At 35.4% G+C, this 21,200-nt stretch overlaps 2 protein-coding genes across 2 annotated transcripts; one reads left to right on the top strand and one right to left on the bottom strand.

The window, feature by feature from the left end:
• Nucleotides 1-1,435: 1,435 nt before the first annotated feature.
• LOC112506989 (nudix hydrolase 2-like) lies at nucleotides 1,436-6,503 on the top strand. Its single transcript, XM_025111364.1, has 9 exons — nucleotides 1,436-1,830; nucleotides 2,690-2,922; nucleotides 3,515-3,580; nucleotides 4,130-4,267; nucleotides 4,505-4,582; nucleotides 5,137-5,187; nucleotides 5,539-5,573; nucleotides 5,651-5,759; nucleotides 6,187-6,503. The coding sequence occupies exons 1-9, from the start codon at nucleotides 1,701-1,703 to the stop codon at nucleotides 6,379-6,381; spliced, it is 1,035 nt and encodes a 344-aa protein (XP_024967132.1). The 5' UTR covers nucleotides 1,436-1,700; the 3' UTR covers nucleotides 6,382-6,503.
• Nucleotides 6,504-14,821: 8,318 nt separating this feature from the next.
• On the bottom strand, nucleotides 14,822-16,235 carry LOC112507111 (fasciclin-like arabinogalactan protein 2). Its single transcript, XM_025111541.1, has one exon. It carries the CDS (start codon nucleotides 16,197-16,199, stop codon nucleotides 15,000-15,002), a length of 1,200 nt encoding a protein of 399 aa, XP_024967309.1. The 5' UTR covers nucleotides 16,200-16,235; the 3' UTR covers nucleotides 14,822-14,999.
• Nucleotides 16,236-21,200: the final 4,965 nt, after the last annotated feature.

The raw sequence follows: 21,200 nt of genomic DNA, 5'->3' as shown, positions 1-21,200 counted from the left end.
GGGAAAACGTTGTCGTGCACGGTTTTGTGGACCGAAATTTAAGCAAATATTTCACTATTTCAGTTGCACATACGATTGTCCTTAGAAGAAAACAAAAACCCTCTCTTGTTTTCGTGGTGCGTATTGAGATTCATCGAACAATAAAACCAGTTAGGGTGTTACGGGGTTTGGAAGCTAAATTAAGATGCGATTTCTATGTTGATATTCAATTAGTTACTTAGGTACCGTTTACTAAATACTTATCCGGTAAATGTGGATCGGGTAACTTTAAGCCAATATTTTGCTTCAATAGCTTTCTCAAATCCCTATTTTCACTTTTTAGCTATATTTTTTTCGGTCACTCTTCAAAATTGTCTTTTACGTAGATGTTATTACACATATGTTTAAGGATTTTTTAAGTGAAAATTTAAATCTTTACTTAATCTGAAAATCGAATTTACACAAATACACAAGTCAGAAGGATTTAAAACAACTTATACTTTTCTACAAAAGCAATTATCAACTTATTATAAGTCAGAAGGATTTTTAACTTCTTTAAAAACTTCTTATTACCGGTTTGACACCGATATAAGTTGTTTATCCAAACACTCAAAAGTGCTTATTACCGTTGTCACATCGAAATAAGTCAATAAGTTGTTTTTTATAAGCAATATTTCAATTATAAAAATGTTTAAAAATTTGAAGTTACAAACCCATACGCATCCAGCACGCCAAAGAACACTTCCCTTCTGGTAGAATTCTCGGCATCTTTCCTACCCAAAAGCACCTCTAAATTTATATATGATTCCTTCTTTTAAGCGTATGATCGATGCCAAGTTTCTATTCACCACCAGAAATCTCATCCCTTCTTCCCATAATGTTACAGTGGGTGTTTGGGATTGCTTATTTAAAATAACTTATGTTTTTTTATAAAAGTGTTTATTAACTTATGTGGTATCAAACCGGAGTTTTCTAAAAAATGTTTGGATTAGCTTATAGTGGTACCAAACTGCAATAAGCTGATAAGTTGTTTTTTAGTGTTTGGCAAATTTTGCTTGTATCTGTAAAATGACCAAAAAAGACAAGGAGAAGATTGATGTTGTTATTTGGAGAAGGGAGAAGATTGAGATCGATGTTATCCGGAGGAAAAAAGATAGGTATAAAAGATGATAGGGTTAAAATTGTAAATTGATAATAAGCAGTTTTTCATAAGTCAGGATGATTAACTTATCAAAAACTGCTTGTTACCGGTTTGGCACCGATATAAACAACTTTTTTTTTTCTTATCCAAACAATAGATATTAACTTATCACCGATGCCAAACTAAAATAAGTTAATAAACAAATAAAATAAACAATCCCAAACACCCCTAAATTTCTTTCTTTTCATTACTCATACGAGAAGGTCAAGAATCACCATTATAATATTCAAAATTAGACCCTCTCTTTGACCCGGTATTTAATTGGTAAAAAAACGTTAAATGCACTCCAACTGTTTGTTCAAAGTCCTACAATGGCAACTAATGTGCATTTTCTCCTTCTATAATATAGTCTGTATTGATGTAATTGTTTAATTCGATTTCGTTTTTGTTAAGCCAAGGTTGTTGAACAAGATTCTGGTTTTGTTCTTAATTTTATGTCGTTGCCACGAACAAAACTCAAGATTTGGCCATCAAGTCTTTGATCATATCCCCTATAAATTGTTGGTGGTCTTTCGAGTACATGTATAGGTTTGTCTTCAAAAAGATACGTACGAATTGCATCGACGGTGGTCGAAAGATCTTACAATCTTCAATCTGTACGACAAACTTTAACCCTATCTGTGGAGATTTTCGTCCTGGTGCTGCAGAAGGTACTAATTGCATAATCTTCACCCATGTCAATTTTCACTGTTAAACATGCAAGATAAGTTGTTTGGTCTTTGAATTTTGAAATATTGGTTATGGGAATGCTTAATTTAAATGCTTAATGATAAGAAAATATATTAAGTGAATATGTATTCATTCACATGTTCAAGTACTCATAGCCTAGTCCATTACATCCTCTATATCCAATTGAGGTGGGACCTTACTTGTAGTTATTTTTTTGGTAACTGTGGGTGTCCGAGCCATCTAGTCTGCACCTTGACTAATCATATGGTCCTGGATATAACATTAAAGAAAATCCCTAGTGGCCCTGAGCAGACTCGAGCTTACGACTTATGGGAGGAGCCCCAAGGCATAGTTTTTATTTGTCATTTGAGACAACCCTTGTGCTACAGTTCACAAGAATGGTTTTCTTCAATTTATTGATTAATTAAACTCCCTCATTCTTGACTTTAACATGTAAATTTGGTTGATAATCTGGCACGGAGGTTGTGACAGGTATGGTTGCACAATTTGGTGATTAACATACAAACTTAGAAAGTGTCTGATTAGAGGTATTAAACAGTAATTTATAGGATTGAAAATGAAAGAAAGTTTTGGTTTTCTATAATATAATGGACCATTCTCCCACAAACCCAAATTTTCATTCCAGGTTAAATTGTGGGAAATGAAAACTGTTATTTTCATTTTCATTCTCCTGCCTGAACCAAACAGCCCCTTAGTTTTGTTGTTGTTAACTCTACATGTATATTCTAGTTATCATGTACTCAGACTATTATCATTCACATATGAATATTTACTTAATCACCTTAATAAAGTAGTTTATTTCATGTTCCAATATTTCAGGCTTAAGGGACAAAGCTAGAAGTGCATTCCAAACTAGATACCGATCTTCAACAAATATGGTAACAAACATGGAACATTCGTCAAAGGTTTCAGAAAATGAAGTTGATCATGTTGATATGCTGAATGCCTCATATGATGCTTATGAAGGAGTTACTGTCAACATTAAAAACAACATGGATGAAAATGTCTTTACAACTCTACTTCAAACATCAATATCCCAATGGAGGCAGCAGGTAACTTCACATTTTTCTTCAGCTTGTAAATATGATATAATGAACCTTAAGAATTGCACTTGTACTCTAAAATGTTCTAATCACAAATGAAACTTTACACAAGTTCCTGGTAGGCTTATCGCATCTAATCTTATGGAGTTCTTTACTTACAGCTTTATGAGCTTAATGGTCTGAGCCATGACCCCTCACAGCCATACCGGAGTGTTTCTTTACAGCTCAATCATTAAGCCATTAAGCCAAAATATCTATATGGAATAAGCCATGACCCCTCACTTGTCTCCATTAAATCACTTCAAACAGATTAATACCAGAAATGCTCCAGAATAATTCAACCCTCTCTCTTTGACTCCCTCCAACCCGTCCGGTCTCTCATCCCTCACATACACAAATTTATCCAAACAGACAACTTAATCCATACAAGGCTTGATGGAAAAAAAATCAAACAGTCCCTTAGGATAGTAATATAAGCTCGAATGGTATACTATACCTATCAAATACACAGTCAGTGGGTGCTCCCATTTTCCAAGTTATTTTTCTTCCGTAATCATAGATTATTTTATTTGATTGGAACTCTTCAATTTATATCTTGCAGGGAAAGAAGGGAGTTTGGCTTAAACTGTCTCTTGAACTTGTAAATCTTGTTAAGCCTGCAGTGAAGGTAAATAAACTATGACTTATGAGAAACACACTTTCTTCCCATTGTGTTGGTCATATAAATTCTTTAATATTTTTTCCCTTTTTTGAAGTGTTAAAGAGTCTCACATTAGCTAGACTTGGACCATTTCTCGAAAATATATATTGGGACCTCCTTTTTGTTCAATGACTCTTTTGGAGAGTAAATTTGATAGGTTCCACATATCTCACATGGTATCAAAGACATTGTCAACCACTGTAGTCTGTAGGGACTCGACACTAAGGGCAATCTGTACTCGTCTAGCCCCCTCTCGACACTAGGACAATATGTGCATGTCTGGAGGGGGCGAGGTAGAGTCCCACATCAGCTAGACTTTGGACCATTTTTTCTCAATATATGTTGGAACCTCCTACTCTTTTCAAAAGGCTCTTTCAGAGAGTATAATCGGGTTCCACATATTCGAAGAAAAAAAGAAATAGATAAACTAGAAGAAAAAATAGGAGGCATGAAATGTGGTCATGTGTTCGTCTCTTTGGCTTATGTCTAACACAGATGTTTTCCTAACTCATTCAGGAAGGATTTTGGTATCATCATGCGGAACCAACATACTTGATGCTCGTCTATTGGATTCCTGAAACTAATTGTACGCTCCCGTATAATGCTTCCCATCGAGTTGGTGTTGCTGCTTTTGCCTTGAACAGCAAGGGGGAGGTTGGTTCGCTGCATTCATAACCCCATTTTTGCTATTTATTGCACTAGAAACTTTAATGCAACTAGAAAACTATCTAAAATTTCTGTATGATTTGTCGAAATTGAAAAGCAACTTGAAAACTTTAATTGGATACGCGTACAAGCGGCACGTCAGGGAAAAAACCACTTGTCCGGTTGTCCCTATTTTCATTTTCCCTTCTTGTTCTACCAATCATTTTAAAACACATCATGTTTCAGGTTCTTGTAGTGCAAGAGAAAACTGGACGCTTCAAAGGCAAAGGGATCTGGAAATTACCAACCGGTGTTGTTGAGGAGGTGCGTTAGTGTTATTTTTTTTCTTTACTACTTCACTTTCTCTTGTTTTAGTTTTCATGAGTACTACAACAAAATCAGCTTTATAGAACACCAGAAATGTCTGAATGTCCTAATAGACTGTTTTGTATAACCAAATAGTTGTATATCCTATGCAAATATGTTGCAACAAGTCGAATAGAATGTTTTTGGTTGTCCCAACAAGTTTCTAGGACAATTTTGAAACAAGTGTCATGTGTTCATAAAAACACTTCTCAACAGTGTAATATGAAAAAGGTAACCAACACTTTATTTTAAAGGTGTCTTAAAAACTTGTTAGGATACCCAAATATGTTATAACTTCTAATGTCCTATTGTAACATCTCTATCCAACATGCACGATTGTTTGATCCTATCACCTTAGGTCCTATAAAGCAGTTTGTTATGATATTTAGACATTTTTGGCGTCCACTAAAGCCGGATTTTGTTCAATTATATCATTACTCCAATTGTTAAAGACTACGCTATGCTTTTAGCCTTTTTTTTAATACGATTTTGATCAAATATTTTGTACACAGGGTGAAGATATATGTACAGCTGCAATAAGGGAAGTGAAAGAAGAGACTGGAGTATGTTATTCTGAATCTATCTTCATATTAAGTAAAATTATAGAGTATACAGTTGACCCATTTTTGCCCTCAGGCGTGTAGCTCAGTTGGTAAAGAAGCGGGGTGACTTTGCCCAAATACATAATAGATTCAGGTTCGAAAACCTGAATCCCACAGGATGCGGGCTTGAATCCCTCTGCTTGCCTTGGCCATTGAGTCAACTCATGAAATGCCTCCTCACATGTGATACCCAGGGGGCAGGTTCCTTTTGGGGCTTGTTGGGTTGCCAGTAATCAACCTTTTTGCCCAAATACTATTGACCCATTTTCAATAAGTTGATTTCATCTAAAATGTTTTTGCTAATCTCTCCAGATTGATACAGAATTTGTTGAAGTCCTTGCATTCAGGTTAGAAGTGTACTAAACATCTAGAGCTCTAAGTTTTAAATTTATATTCATAAACTCATCTGTGAAATGAATTACAGGCAATGCCACAAGTCATTCTTTAGCAAGTCTGATCTAATGTTTGTGTGTATGCTAAAACCAACATCTCATGATATCGAAAAGCAAGATTCAGAGATTGAAGCAGCTCAGGTAACATATGCTATATATATATATATACACACACACTCTATGCTACTAGAATCCATTAAAAACGAATTATTGCTTTCTTGTAACTGTGAGTGTGTCGGTCAACTCTCTTTTTTTCTTTTCGATTAACCTGGATATCCAACCTCCTATGCGAGCCGACTAATCTCAGGCCGACCACTTGTTTTGTGGTCTGGGACCTCCAGGCACTTTTGACCTTTTGAGCCCAAGCTCAAACCAATCAGACACCACCTTTGTGGTTTTCTAGGTCAACTTACGTGCTATGGCCCTGAAGTTAACAGTCAAATGATATCTGGGTCAACTTACGTGATATGGCCCTGAAGTTAACAGTCAAATGAAGGAAGCAGACGTAAAATCATCTATTTATGGTTGAGATATATATTTATATTACCTTTTTCCACCTAAATTCCAGTGGATGCCAGTTGAAGAATATGCCAATCAGCCCTTTGTAAAGAAGCATGAATCCTTTGATCGCATTGCTAAGATATGCATGGGAAAGAAAGATGACAAATTTGTTGGGTTCACTGCATTGCCTACATCAACTGCTACATCTGCCAAGAAGAGCTATTTGTATTCCAATTATCAGGAACACTTGTCTGATTCTTAAATTCAATACGCATCTTATCTAAACATCTTAATAGTTTTTATAGGACTTAACTTGTACATCATATTAATAGTGTCTGATTGTAAAAAGACGTGTTTATATCTGATATATATTTGTTGTATAAACTTAAGTTTTATAAAAACATATTTACCGTCCAATAAAACCCATTATTTTTGTAGTTTTTTGCGATTGAATTCAATGAGCCCCGTCATCTTAAAAGTCGTGGGTCAAGTGACATGTTGCAATCCCTTGTTGATATATCTGTAGTTTTGTCATCTGTACTCTCTTGATGATCACGTTTGCATATCTTGCCACATTGCTTACTAGGTGGCAAAATGCTCTGGTCATATGGCGTGTTGGCCATCTGTATTTCATGAAATATATATGATATATATATATATATATATGATATATATATATATATATAAAATCGTGTGAGAAGTAAAGTTAAGGTGAGAAGCGTAAGAAGGGATTTGCACTTTTGATCACCTTTAATCTTAAATTCATCTATGAATCATGTTTGATACGGTAATTGATCTGGTGCATCTCATTCTAATGTACATCCAGGGGTGAAGATCCCTTCTTATGCTTCTAATCTGTAACTCTCTTTCTCACATAAATCCAACCCATATATATACACATACAGAACCTAAAATTGATCATGAATAAAAACGTCATGAATGTTGTAACATATTTATCATGAATGTGTGATTCATGATAAATATACGTCTCATGGAATGTGGCACGTTATAAGCGGTTCCCCGGTTCGTAATCAATTTTAGGTTTCTATCGGAGTTTTCCGCCCTCTCTCTCTCTCTCTCTCTCTCTCTCTATATATATATATATATATATATATATATATATATAGTATTTAGTCATTTGGTAACTTGTTCCTTTGTAGCATTTTCAGGCGATCTGAAGAGAAAATAGGATGTCTTCAAGGCAGCTGATGGTCCTTCTACTTGCTTGCTCTTCTTGGTGGTTTGTTTCCAACTCCCAAAAACCTCAAGATGGTTATGGTGATCGTGTCTTACCACCAGCTGCATGTGTATATTGCAATCCATCTCTACCACCACCACCACAGCTGCCAGGAGGAACCGTAATATATGGTGCTCCGCCACCACCACAGCTGCCTGGAAGGGAAAGATATGGTGCTCCACCACCACCGGAGCTTCCTGGTGGTGGTGGTGGTGGAAGTGTAATATATGGTGGTCCACCACCACCAGCTGTAGGTGTCAATTGTCCGCCGGTAGCTCCGGTTGTGTGCTGCCAAAACTCACCTCCCATGCCTTATAGTTATCCTACTGATGGCAACTATACAGACACCTCCCACTCCCACTCCCACTTCCACTTTTCATTCAGCTCGTTTTCTCTTATGCATCTTTTGATACCCTTTCTCTTTCTTTTTCGTGTTTGAAGAAACTTTGGAACTTATGATTTCATTCAGCTCTTAATTCCTGTCAATGTGGAATATGTAATTTTTTATTGTAACAATTTGATCGTTGTATGGGTGTTTGGTTCATTGGATGAAATTTGAAAAAAATTAGAATGTCAATTTCGTCGATGAAAGTTCGTTCTTGTGTTCGATTTACGGACCGAATTGATTGGATTCCGTAAAATTTTGTGGCCGAGTGATTTGCTCGTTCCTTGGCACAAGTCAAGGGAATCGAATCCATTTTTCGACGGATGGAATGGATTTCAAATTTTGACTTTCTAAAGGTCGATAGTGTTGGTTAAATTGGATTCAATAGTTATTTTTCAAATCCCCAATCACTTGTCGCCCCATGGCGCAATCATTCCCGCCACCCTACCCCAATCATAGTGGTCACCCACCTATCCCTGCCCCACCCACCACCACGTTATTACCGTCGTCATCACACCCGACACCACCATACCACTACCGTTATTCTCACAACCGCCCCAGCCCACCACCACCACCACCATGTCATTACAGTCGCCATCACAACCGCCATACCACCACTAATTAATATTATGATTGCATTGTGTTTATAATTTGAGCAAAAATATGAAAATGTAATACACGAATATATTGGTCTTTTAATATTATCACTATATTGTATTTATTACTCTGTGAACAAATACATATTCCAAATTTTGAGACATTTCATTCAAATTCATGTCAATCCAACACATAATAAAATTTCATTTCAATTCTTTCAAAGTCAAATTACTTCATATGAAATTCCATTTTGCAAACCATGAACTCTCGGCCGTTTATCAAACATGTATTAGGTGAGCGCTTACCGACAAGAGCCATTGCTACAACCACATTTTCAAAATAGGCATAATAAATCACTGCCAAACCGGCACGGACAAATCTTGATTTAAGGTCTGATATCTGAATTTCATCTCAAGAGCTGCAGTGGAAACTTAAAGTATAACTGCGAGATTTGTTACAGAAACTAGATATAAATTTCAAGACGACTATCTAACTAGGCTATACGCCCTCGATTCAAGCCTCTAGCTCACATATTTCTCTTGCCTTTGTTAGAGCCCTCAAAGTGGTATTTCTCCGAAAAGGTTTTCAGTTTTGTAAAAATATCGGTTAGACCGGAGGTCTTGTAAATTCTCTCTAACACAAATGTTCACGTTGAAATAATAATGTAAACATAATTGAAAACAACAATTAAACACACTTTAATCGTAAGACACCAAACACCGTGTTGCAACGGTTGAACACATTTATGGTCACGCATACCTGAGCAACATAAAACAAATTCATGTACTACACTCGGGTACACACCTTACGCTCAGTAAAACATTCACACACACACACATACACTTCCATAGAGAAATCATGCTTCGATTCATAACCATTTATCAATGAATAAAAAGCTCCCAATATGAGTAATAAGGTATTAAACACATTCCTCATGAAAATCAGTCATCAATAGTAATAAAATGAACCACAAGGGTGGTGTTTGATTGGTTTGAGCTTGTCTCAAAAGGTCAAAAGTATCAGGAGGTCCCAGATTCAACTCCAAGGAAAATAAAAATCCCTTTTGTGGCCACGAAGGTTCAAATGCGGTGACTTTGGGTTATCTGCAAAGCAGGTGGTCGTCCTAGGATTAGTCGGCTCGCATAGCAGGATGGATATCCAGGTTAATAAAAAAAATAGTAATAAAATGGTAAGAGAAAACTCACCTGAAGTCCAAGCCTAATCACACATCCTTAGGCTAAGATTTCACCAACCGAACACTTGAATTGGAGTTACCAAAAGACGGGTTATTACTCTAATTTATAACTCACATAGGATCCCTATAAACTTCCGAAGGCAATGCCTCAAGGTAGAGATGGCCAAAAATCGGTCCCGGGCCGGTCCCAATCGGTCCTAACCTTTCTCATAACCGGCCATAACCGGTCCCGGTCGAAAATGATAGGACCGGTCAAGGTACTTCATAACCGGTTATGGGCCGCCGGTCCCGGTCCCAACCAGTCCTTGCATTAAAAAATAAGATTTTGTTTTTTTATTTTTTTAATGATATATATTTTTAATACATTATAAAATTTACAATTGGGTCACTCAAATACACTTTAAAAATGCGTTTTAATATAATTAAAATATGTTTTCTTATAAAAATACATTATAAAATTATTTAAAAATACATTTATTTATAAAATTATTTGAATTTTTGGGCCGGGCCGGTCCATAGTCGGTCCCATAACGGGTCCCGGTCGGTCCCGGTCCCACGGAACTACCAAAAACCTCAACGGTCTCGGTTTTCGGTCCCATAACTGGTCCTTACCGGTCCCGGGCCAGTCCTTTGTCGGTCCCGGTCCTCCGGCGGTCCCGGGCCGGGCCGGGCCGATTTGGCCATCTCTACCTCAAGGTGCAACCCCGCATTACCTTACAAGCGAAAGTTGAAAATTCACACACAGTGTGTTACGTGACCTGGCACACAGCCTAGATTACGGGATAATATTAAGTATTGCAACTTTAACTATTATGTTTGAACATTTGAATATTTACAAGTTCTTTCCTTACACACAAAAAAAATTGAAGCAAAGTTTTATTCTGTACAATTAAAAACCCTTAAACGTTACATGTGTTACCTGGAAACTCAAAATGTCACTCAAATTTTGAACAAAATGACAAGTTTTCATATATGTAACTTAAAGTTGGTACAAACATGAACCAACCGAAAAAAAAAATTGGTACCAAATACAATTGGTATTTTACGTACCAATTATAATTAGTTGGTATACAGTATTGAGAAAAAAGAACTCGGTATCACACCAAGTCCACCCCTAGATTGTATTTGTATATAAATTATGTTATAATACAATTACAATGATGTAAAACGAAGGCATTTCAATTCCGTTGTTAAAAATCTTTCGTCACTGTTCTTCGTCTTTTGAACCATGAGCCACACCATTTACATCACCACTCGTGGCCACCTTCGAAGAAGAGATTCACATTGTCGATTTTTTTTTACTGTGTATACCATCATATGTGATATTGTTAACGACTTAAAGTTATTAATCACAAGTGATATTGTAATATAATACATATGTTTGTGGTTTTTTGTGTTGCTATTCACATGTGATATTGTAATAGATTCATGTGTTCAATGATGCATCTCATCACATGTGATATTGTTAATATAGTCTTATAATAGTCCGCATTCTTTATATCTCTTCTATCAGTTAAACCACAATTGTTTTCACCAAAGTTGATCCACCTAGTCGCTTTGATATTCCCGTTGTTAAACTCAGTTTGGTATTCATCAACCATCTTTAGTTTGAGGGACAGTGCTAGAAATCTGTGTCTATATATACGTATAGCGAGAACATGCAAAAAAAAAATGCAAGAATAAATCATGTGTCTACCTTATCTGATTTTATGGTTGTGATATCAGTATTAAATTATCTCGTTAATTATAACAATCCCTATAACACGGTCTTATCTCTTAGCCAGGTCTATAACCCATTATTGCAAAAAGCAACGATCAAGCACAACCATGGCCTTAGTGATTTATTTCAAAGCCAAACTCGTGTCAAAAGAGTTCAATCAACAATATTGCGTTAATCATGTTGCAATTGTCCGTGTTACATATGTTCTCAGCTTAATCATTGTCGTTGTCCGAAACGGAGAATTTGTTCAACTTGAAGTAAAAAAAATGCATTACTGAAATGGACTTAATCGAAGAGGTGTATATGAACGAAGTTGCCATCTCAGATCTCTCATCCACCTTCTCATATTTGTTGTTGTCTCCTAAAAGAAATCTACAATCTCAAACAAGCAGCGACGGACTTACCTGTTAGCCGGTGGGTACATGTGAAACCACTTACTTGGTGCTGCATAGTGTAAAATTTCTAAAGTCGCTTAATCGTACAATCACATTTTTTGTTAGAAGCATAGGGGTTTAATAAACTTTCCTTCTGTTTTCTATCAATATATCATAGTTGGAGTTAAATTATATAACGACTTTTCTTTTTGTTAGTTTAGCGTTAATTTGCTTGGATTTTTTTTTATTAACCTAAATATCCAACCCGCTATGCGAGCCGACTAATCCCAGGATGACCACCTGTTTTGCAGATAGCCCGGAGTCACCATATTTGAACCTCCGTGGCCACAAAGAGATTTTTATTCATCCTTGGATTTGAACCTAGGACCTCCTGGTACTTTTGACCTTTGAAGGCAAGCTCAAACCAATCAGACACCACCTTTATGATTAATTTGCTTGGATTTGGGATTAATTATGCGTCTATTCGTTTTTGAAGATGAAAAGGAAATGGCATTTGTTGCATTTGGATTTAGTCGTGTAGAACCCTCAATTAGGAATTATATGAAGTAGAGAAATAAATTATCAGTTTTCATATATATATTGTATATAATTTATAAAATGTCCATTTTTGGTAACGAAAATCAATGCAGTGTACATAAAAACGTGACATGTGTATAGGGATTTATCCAAGGAAGAACTGATTAGTTTGTGGTAACCGTGAGATCTAATGTGAACCATTCGTTTGGGGTATTTAACGATATTTCTTAAATAAGCTAAAAGGGTAATATAATAATTATATTTTTGACAATTAATCAAAAATATTTAATTAAATTTTTTAAAAGAAAATATTTAATTAAGATTAGTTACCTAGTATATCAATTACCTGATATACATCGTATTTTAAAGACGTATGTTAATCAAAGTGTGTCATGGTGATAATGTTCACAATGTATTTTCTTTTTGTTTATGAAAAGTATAATAGTGTGCATTTTCGTTTTTTTTTTCATTGTTTTACAAAGGGTATCACATTGTGCATCTTGTATGTATCTCTGGGTATCACAATGAATATCATTTGTAGGTATCACAGTGTGTTTCTTCTGTTCACATAAGGTTCATCGGAATAAGGTTCGCCGAATAAGATTCACCGGAGAGAGGAAAAAATGCAGCCGGAGAGAAGAAAGAGGAAAGATGAAAGAGTGACATAAATACACATAAAGAATGATCATATTCAATGAAGATATCAAATTTTATATCAAATATGGTTTAAAAACAGTATATGGATATAAAGAATTAATAGTCGTTATTTAGTTCTTTCGACATTGAATAAGTATACGCTCGTTGGGTTATCCCTCATAAGTGCTTATTCGATGAAGGATTAATGGAGGAGAGCTTTTTAGCAATAAGTCCTTTTAACGATCGTTAGTTAGTGAGTCATCTCTTTCAATCTCATTGAGTTGGATTGTAAGAGCATCTTCAATGGATTCTCTACCTCATATATTAACTATTGAGTAAATTACACTTCTGGTTCTTGTGGTTGTCACTCACTATCAAATCTAGTCCCTATTTTAAACTAATTACATTTTTGGTCATTGTGGTTGCTACTTTGTTTCAGATTTGGTCCCTATGACTAACTTTGTTAAAAAAAGTCTGTTAACTTCTAAGGCATTTTGGTCTTTTTATTATTCCTTTAATTTCTAATAAAAATTAAATAAATAAATCATTATATATATATATATATATATATATATATATACCCTAACATAACAGATACCCAAACCCTTCATGGCGACTCTTTCCGGCCACCCTTATCTGACAGAACTCCAACGTACCACCCTTATTTGAAGCTTTTCATTTTTCTTATTTATGTTTGTTTGATTTGAAGCTTTTTCGATTTCCAAATTTGGGTTAGTTAGATCTGAGTTTTGATTTTCAAGTATGAAGCTTTTCGATCTATATATGTTGGTTTATTAGATTTGTTTGGTTTTATTTTCGTGATTTTTGATTCAAGAATCCAGCTAGATTGAAGTATATATATGTAACACTTTTTGATTTTGATTTTGGTTATGGATGGATTTGGATCTGTTTCAGATGGATTTGTTTTTTGTTTGTCGATATTGGATCTTGAAGCGAATATGGTAGACGTTGTTAGTGTCCATGGAAGAGGAGCCATATTGGTGTTCATAATATTGGACAAGGGTTGTTACATGTGTTGGTTTCATTTATGGCTTTTCATCGATTTTAGTTTAGAACATCCAACAACTTTGCTTGGAACCAAATGGTCTTTGACCTAGCGGTATCGTAGCCCTTGGCCTCCTAGGAGGTCAGGGTTCAAACCTCACCATAGGTGAGGAGGATGTGTGCGTTTATTTGTTGCATTTGCCGTATATAAATAGTATATACTTCAAAAAAAAAACTTTGCTTTGATCTAGTGAATCTCATGATGTCTCAAGCTTTGCAGGCTTCCATATTTTTGATGATGCTAGACAATTTGACATGGATTTTATGTTCGGTTTACCTGAGAAGATGAGTGGAGGGTGAATTTTGATGATGTTGTACAATCTAAAATGGATTTACCAGAGAAGATGATCGGAGGGAGGGTGAGGGATAGCCGGAGAGACAGAGGGAAAGGGAGAGGGAGAGGATGAGGATGAGGGTGAGGTGGGATGGGATGCATCAATCGGTGGTCGGTTGTTGATGACCTGTGGTGACTAAAAAATATTTAAAACAACAGAAAATGACAAAAAAAAATCTAATAAAAAAGATACAAAAAGTAAACATACCGAAATGCCCTTTAACTTAACTGGTTTTTTTAACAGAATTAACAAACAAAATGACAACCACAAAATCCAAAACAAAGTGGCAATTAGGTGAACTAATTTATTTTTAAACTAAAAGAACAAGAAATTGATATATATTTAACAAACCATCAACTAACGTTATCATTTATTGTATGACTGCAAGAACTAGCGAGGTTACATGGGGGAAAGATTGTCAAGCAAGAGAGTGGCAGGTTTTACGAAAACATATCAAGGCACGGAAGAAACCGTCGAAAATGACCGGAAAAACTATGAACATATAAGAATATATGAATTAATTATTTTAAAGAAAATAATAATCACGATTTTATGATTTTACATAAATAAACTTAATTCATATTTTAATTTTAATCATTTAATTTTTATTCATTTTAATGATTCAACAATAAAATACCAATTTATCTACATTAAATATGAAAAATAAAATTGTGAAATCAAATCTACACACTCAACAATTACAAAAAAATGGGGAAAAAAATATTAAAAAAATATATAAAAATAGTATATTTAAATATTAAACATATAAACTCTGTCACACCGACGATAAGAAATAACCTTAAATGAACGCAAGGAGGAGACACGCCGCCATAACTGCCGACGACGCCAGCCTCTCGCCGGAACTAGCCTTCTGATCCGCCACATCATCGGAATCATCATCGTCTGAAGAATCGGACGCCGGCGAATCCGCATCATCATCTTCCTTTGCCCCCTTCTTCTTCTTCTTCGCCCCCTTGGGCGCAGGTGCAGGCTCATCCGCCTCCACCGTTCCCTTGAATAACTCCCTCGGCAACAAAACCTTATCGATCTTATAGAGCGCCACCGGTTCTTCGTCAATCACAGTCCCTGTGACCGCCGCCGTCACCACTTTCGTCTTCAACTTCACATCCTCGCCGTCGTTTTTCACGGTGAAGTCGTATTTGTTAGCCCCTTCCGTCGCTAACGTGTTCATCAATCCGTTGCTTGATCTCAGCATCCCCATAGAATTGTAGGTCGGAACGCCGTGGTAAAGCAAAACCGACGTCTTCTCTTCCGCCGTCAAGTTCTTGTATTTTGGCGCGAACGCCGCAACAGCGGTTGCACTGGGACAGAACACCGTTACGCCGCCGTCAACAGTGCTTAAAAACGTCCCAATGGCTCCCGAAGTCGATAACAGATTGTAAAACGCTTTACATCCGTCTCGCTGTAACAACGACGTTAAATTCAGATCCGGCGCCGACGTTGGCGCCTCCGCCTCCGGCGACTGTAGAATTTCACTAATTTGGATGACGGAGATGTTGTAAGGCATTTCTAAGATGGATTTGACGTAAACGACGTCAGTTTGAGTGGGATTGTCTTCGGGAGTGAATCGGACTTTACCACCTTTAACGTCGGTGATATGGACATACCCGGTGGTTCCGGGGGCTTCTCCGGTGGCTTGGTACATTGTGGCGGTGGAGGTGGACCCTTTGGTGACTTCGTGGAGCTTTTTGGAGCCAAAGTAGTCTGCAAAAACATGAAGGGAGAGAACATTCTTTATCGTCACAAGTGAGAGACCTTTAGCGATCAACGCCGACATGGCGGCATTGTCGACGGCGCAAACGGTGATGGTCTGGCGGCGGTTGATCTCTCCGGCGAGGTGAGTGAGGGTGAGGTAGTGGTTGAAGGTTGAGAATTCTGGGTTTTTTGCGAGGATATGGGTTATATTGTGGGCATTGGTGGTGGTGGAGAGAAATATGAGTAAGAGGAAACAAAGAGGGATCGCCGACGTCGTCTTCATTTCGCCGGAGATGCGGCGGTTTTAGGCGGTGGAAGGTGGAGAAGAGGCGTTGTGAGTGGCTTGTTGGAAATGTATGTATATATAACCATCAATTATTTACTTTACGTATCCGTTATTTAATAATCTTGATAGGCCACGTTAAAATTCCATTTATTTTTTGATTTATTTTATAAGTTTCATCACAATCATCAAATCAAGCCAAAGTAAGTTTTGAATAAGATGTATTAGAAAAAGCATTTTATTTATATTTAAAAAAATGGTTAAAACTTTTATAGTATTAGAGGTTCATTTTTGATCCAAAAACGTATTTTTACTTTATTCTTATTTTGGGTAATATATTTTTAAAACTTCTATTTTGGTATCTAAGATGTAAAGTTTTAAACATATAAGTACCTAGGTAACGGGTTGAAAACTAATTTTAGATTAAAAAAAATCAATGTCATTAACCACGTCAGCAAATAATACTGAGGGGTTGTTTGTTTTCCTCTTAATAGTTCAATTAAGAGGTAGTCTCTTAATCGTTAAGAGATGAATCTTGTTTAACAAAAGAAAAGTCTGTCTTTTAGTGTTCTAAATTTTTTTGAATGATTTTGCATCATGGGCCCCCTTTAACCATTCAATGCCCTAATTTCATTGTAAATAATTACCAAACAATTATATTTCATTTTGCACTATATAATGAGAGCATCTTAATCATTCTGACCACTTAATCATTCTGCACTAAACCATTCAGCAACTACCAACAGCCCCTGAGTTGGATGCCACATCACTTGCCAGTTGCCACATCAGCATGATAACTGGTTAATGTTTCAACCAGTTACCTAGGTACTTAAATGTTTAAAACTTTACATCTTAGGTAATAAAATAGGAGTTTTGAAAGTACATTATCCAAAATATGAATCAAGTTAAAGTATGTTATTTTTTCATGCAATTTGCCCCATCCAAAAAAATTGACTGATATTTGTAGTAATTATTAATCAAGAAATATGGTTTTCTTGATATTATCAATTTTTCACTATTAGAAAACAGAGTATCAACGATGGATGAGCAACGAATTATACCTTTGTTGACGGATCAACGACGGAATTTTTTGTCGCTGATACTCTTCATTTTCATAGCGTTTATTGTGGATTATGTAAAACTATATTTGAATGTTACGTGTTTTGGGATTTGATTGTTTGTTTTTTTCTTCTTATGAAACCCTATTTGTAATGATTAAGTTATCAGTACAAATTAATATAAATTATTGTTATATGTACATTAAATCGTATTAAAATATCATTACTAAATGGTCGTTTACCAAACGCTTACCAAGTTACATTAGCTTACCAGATGCATATAGCAAATACCAAGAATCTTACCCGGTAAGAGTGAGGCAAGGAACCGAGAGTCTTACTCAGTAAGTGATGGCGACAACCCTTACCATGGTTAGCGCTTACCAGGTAAATTGTTACATACAATGCATTTTCCGTTGACTAAAATTTTACCCAATAAGCAAGTGACGATGTTAAAAATTACCCATAAACACTTACTGAATAAGTGTTTGGTAAACGATGCCTAACTTAATTATCATTAAAATTGAATCTATATTTACTTAAATGCATAAAACCTAGTATACTAATATTAAAGTTGTAGAGTGATATTAATTCTCCTAATTAAGCCAAATTAAATGATGTTTAAATTATTACTCTATTTACCAGATACGGAATTACAGGAAGAGTCTCATTCTCATGTATCTTTTCGAGTAATATTTTTTCCCGAAATGGATTGTTGGTAAACATATTTTACCCGATAAATATTTATTGAATAAAAGCATTATTTATTGAATAATATTTTCCTATGGGTTGTTTACTTGCGGCTTAATTAGGTTTATTGGTCTATCTGGCTTATTCGCACAGCTCATTTGCGTTGTTTACTTATGGCTTATTCGCACAGAACATGGCTTAATCACACAGATAAAAATGGTGTATTGTCCTCATTCAGCCACAAAAATGACACCCCTACTCTTTATTTAAAGCAGCGCTCCCTTCCCAATTTAGACACCCCATCGTCCGCCTCTTTATGATTTTTTGTTTTGATGTTCAAATAATTAATATTGGGGGGTAAATCGGTCATTTATATTATTCAGACTGTTGGTTCAGATAAAAAAAGTAAACAATACCCATTTATCCAGACAGACAAATTTATCCATACAAGACTTAATAAATAACACGTAAACATCTGGTAAATGATCCCTAGTCGATCGATAATAAACACATTAATTATCAAATAATTACCAAACTCAATAATTGCAATTAAACAAATATTCAATCACTATCACTTTGTCCATATCTCACCTTCCACTATTTGTTGTTTCTCATGCACATCCTTTCTCTTTCCCTTTTCATTTCTCTAAACGACACAAATTATCCTTCAACTACTCGAATCAAAACCCTCGAGCCTCGTTTCTCTGAACTGTTCAAAATTCTTGTAAATTCGATACATATAATCCACACAGCGATTTTATAACTCATGACTGTGTGCAACTCTCGTGAAGAATAACAGATATTTGAATAACGTTTACATCTTATATATATACATCTGTAATAATTTTGAAGTTATAACAGTTTTCTTTAATGGCTAATCTCAGTATTTACATGTCAATCAAAAACTTCACTACAGTCAATAAAAATAACTGGACGTTTCCAAACGGGTACCATCAAGTCGGGTGAATTCAGTATTAGTATTATATGTATTAAAATAACGTCTTTAATATTCTATGACGATCACTTTACCACAAATTTTGCATTGTAACTATTTTGAAACAATCCAATATAAAAGCTAATGATGTTGTTTGTAGAGTGGGAAGGCATCTAAAGTAATTACATACTTGAGGGGGTAAAAGTAGATGTTTTTAATAGTTGAAGGACCATAATGTAAGAAAGGTGTTAAGTAAGGATAAAATTTGAAATTTTATGGGGTTGTGGGTGGAGTGTCGGTGGGCTCATGCCACCGTGGTATGAAGATGCCAATTTACAACTGGTTACAATAAAATTATGCCATAAAAAGACAAAAGAGGGGCATGTTTTTCCATTATTTATTAGATTGGATCTTGCAATTAATTTGTGTTTTTATTTATTTATTATTAATTTTTTAATTAATCTGGATATCCAATCTGGTATGCGAGCCGGCTAATCACATGATGATCACCTGTTTTGCGGGTAGCTTGGAGTCACCGCATTTGAACATCCATGGCCATAAGAGGATTTTTATTCCTCATTGGATTTGAATCTGAGACCTCCAGACACTTTTGACCTTTGAAGCAAAGCTCAAACCAATCAGACATCATTATTGGGGTTTATTTATTTTGATACTGATGCACCCAACAGACCATGATATTTTTTGAACTTATTTTTTTTAAATAACGAATGTCATCGGATCATCCAAAAATATATATAAAAAAACATTATATTGAATATTAAAAATAACATAAGATAACATGTAACAACCAGAATTATTTTAATTGAGAATTTATTTGTTGGCATTTATTTTAACTAAGAAACAAACTGATCCAAATGTATCCCAACTTATAATTGGATCTGAGGAGCTATTTGTTTATTTCTTAATAGTTTTATTAAGAGGCAATTTCTGAATTGTTAAGAGGTGAATCTTGTTTAACGAAAAAATTGTCTGTTTCTTAATGGTTTTAAAACCTCACTGAATGATTTTGTATAATGGGTCTCTCTTAACCATTCAGTGCCCTAATTTCGTTGAAAATAATTACAAACAATTATATTTCATTTTGCACTATATCATGAGAGTTTCTTAACCATTCTGACCACTTAATCATTCATCAACTGCCAAACAACCCTTAAATTCTAAAAAGATGGCCAATGTGGTTTGTAGAGAAAGTATGGATTTGATCCATCTTCTAGCAGATGTTAGAAAATTCCGTTAAATTAGGGATATTTTCGTTCTTTAATCGAATATTTTTGTCTTTTACCCGATTAAAAGCAATTTTATGATTTTGGTTCTTGTGATTTTTGATTCGGGGAAAAAGACAAAAAAAATGATAAAAGGACGAAAATACCTCTTATTTGACGGAATATTTAACAATTGTTAGAAGAAAAGACTAAATCCTGATGTTTTTATGTACCACGATAGCCATCTAAGAATTTCGACTCTTCAAGGACCAAAAGTGTTATTCTGACAAACCACAAGGACCAAATTTTTACTTTACTCTAAAATATGTCAGTAGCACAAAAACATGATAACATTTGTGTACTGAATTTTTTGTATTGAATAAACCCAAACCGGAGGTATTGATAAATGGGCTAAACCCATTAGTTATGAGCCCAAGTCCATCATACATATATGATATAACCCTCCAAAAGGGATCGACCACAAGGCCCAAAGTCCAAAACCGGTTAAGAAAAGCCCGCAACTCGCGAGCCTACATAAAGCTTAAGGGGTCGGCATCAAGTAAGAGAATCGGGTCATGACGGCTTTAGAACTGGCCAGGTATAGGATCGATTAATTCTGAAACTAGGTCTGGTTAAATGAACCAGTTACGATCGATTATAAGTAGTTTTTAAAAGAAATTTGTTATGTTTTATTGATGCTTGTAAATGTTATTGCAAAAATTGCAGTGAGAAAGACACTCATATTCAACAATCTCGACACTTGAAGAAAATGATCGAACATCAACCACAAGGATGGTGCATGATTGGTTTGAGCTTGATTCTAAAGGTCAAAAGGACCAGGAGGTCACAGGTTCAAATCCAAGAAAGAATAAAAATCCCCTTGTGGCCATGGAGGTTCAAATGCGGTGACTTTGGGCTATCTGCAAAGTAAGTGGTCGTTCTGGAATTAGTCGGCTCGCATAGCGAGTTGGATATCCAGGTTAATAAAATACTGAAAATATATTTGATTGAAGTAAAATGTATATTTTTGAGAGAAATAGAATAAAAGAGTAAAATGGGTGTTTAGTTTCAATTCCAAAATAACGTAGTCAAATATATA

The sequence above is a fragment of the Cynara cardunculus genome, assembly GCF_001531365.2.
Source record: "Cynara cardunculus var. scolymus isolate 2C chromosome LG 2, CcrdV1, whole genome shotgun sequence".
Classification (NCBI taxonomy): Eukaryota; Viridiplantae; Streptophyta; class Magnoliopsida; order Asterales; family Asteraceae; genus Cynara; species Cynara cardunculus.
This window is presented reverse-complemented; position numbering and strand designations above follow the sequence as displayed.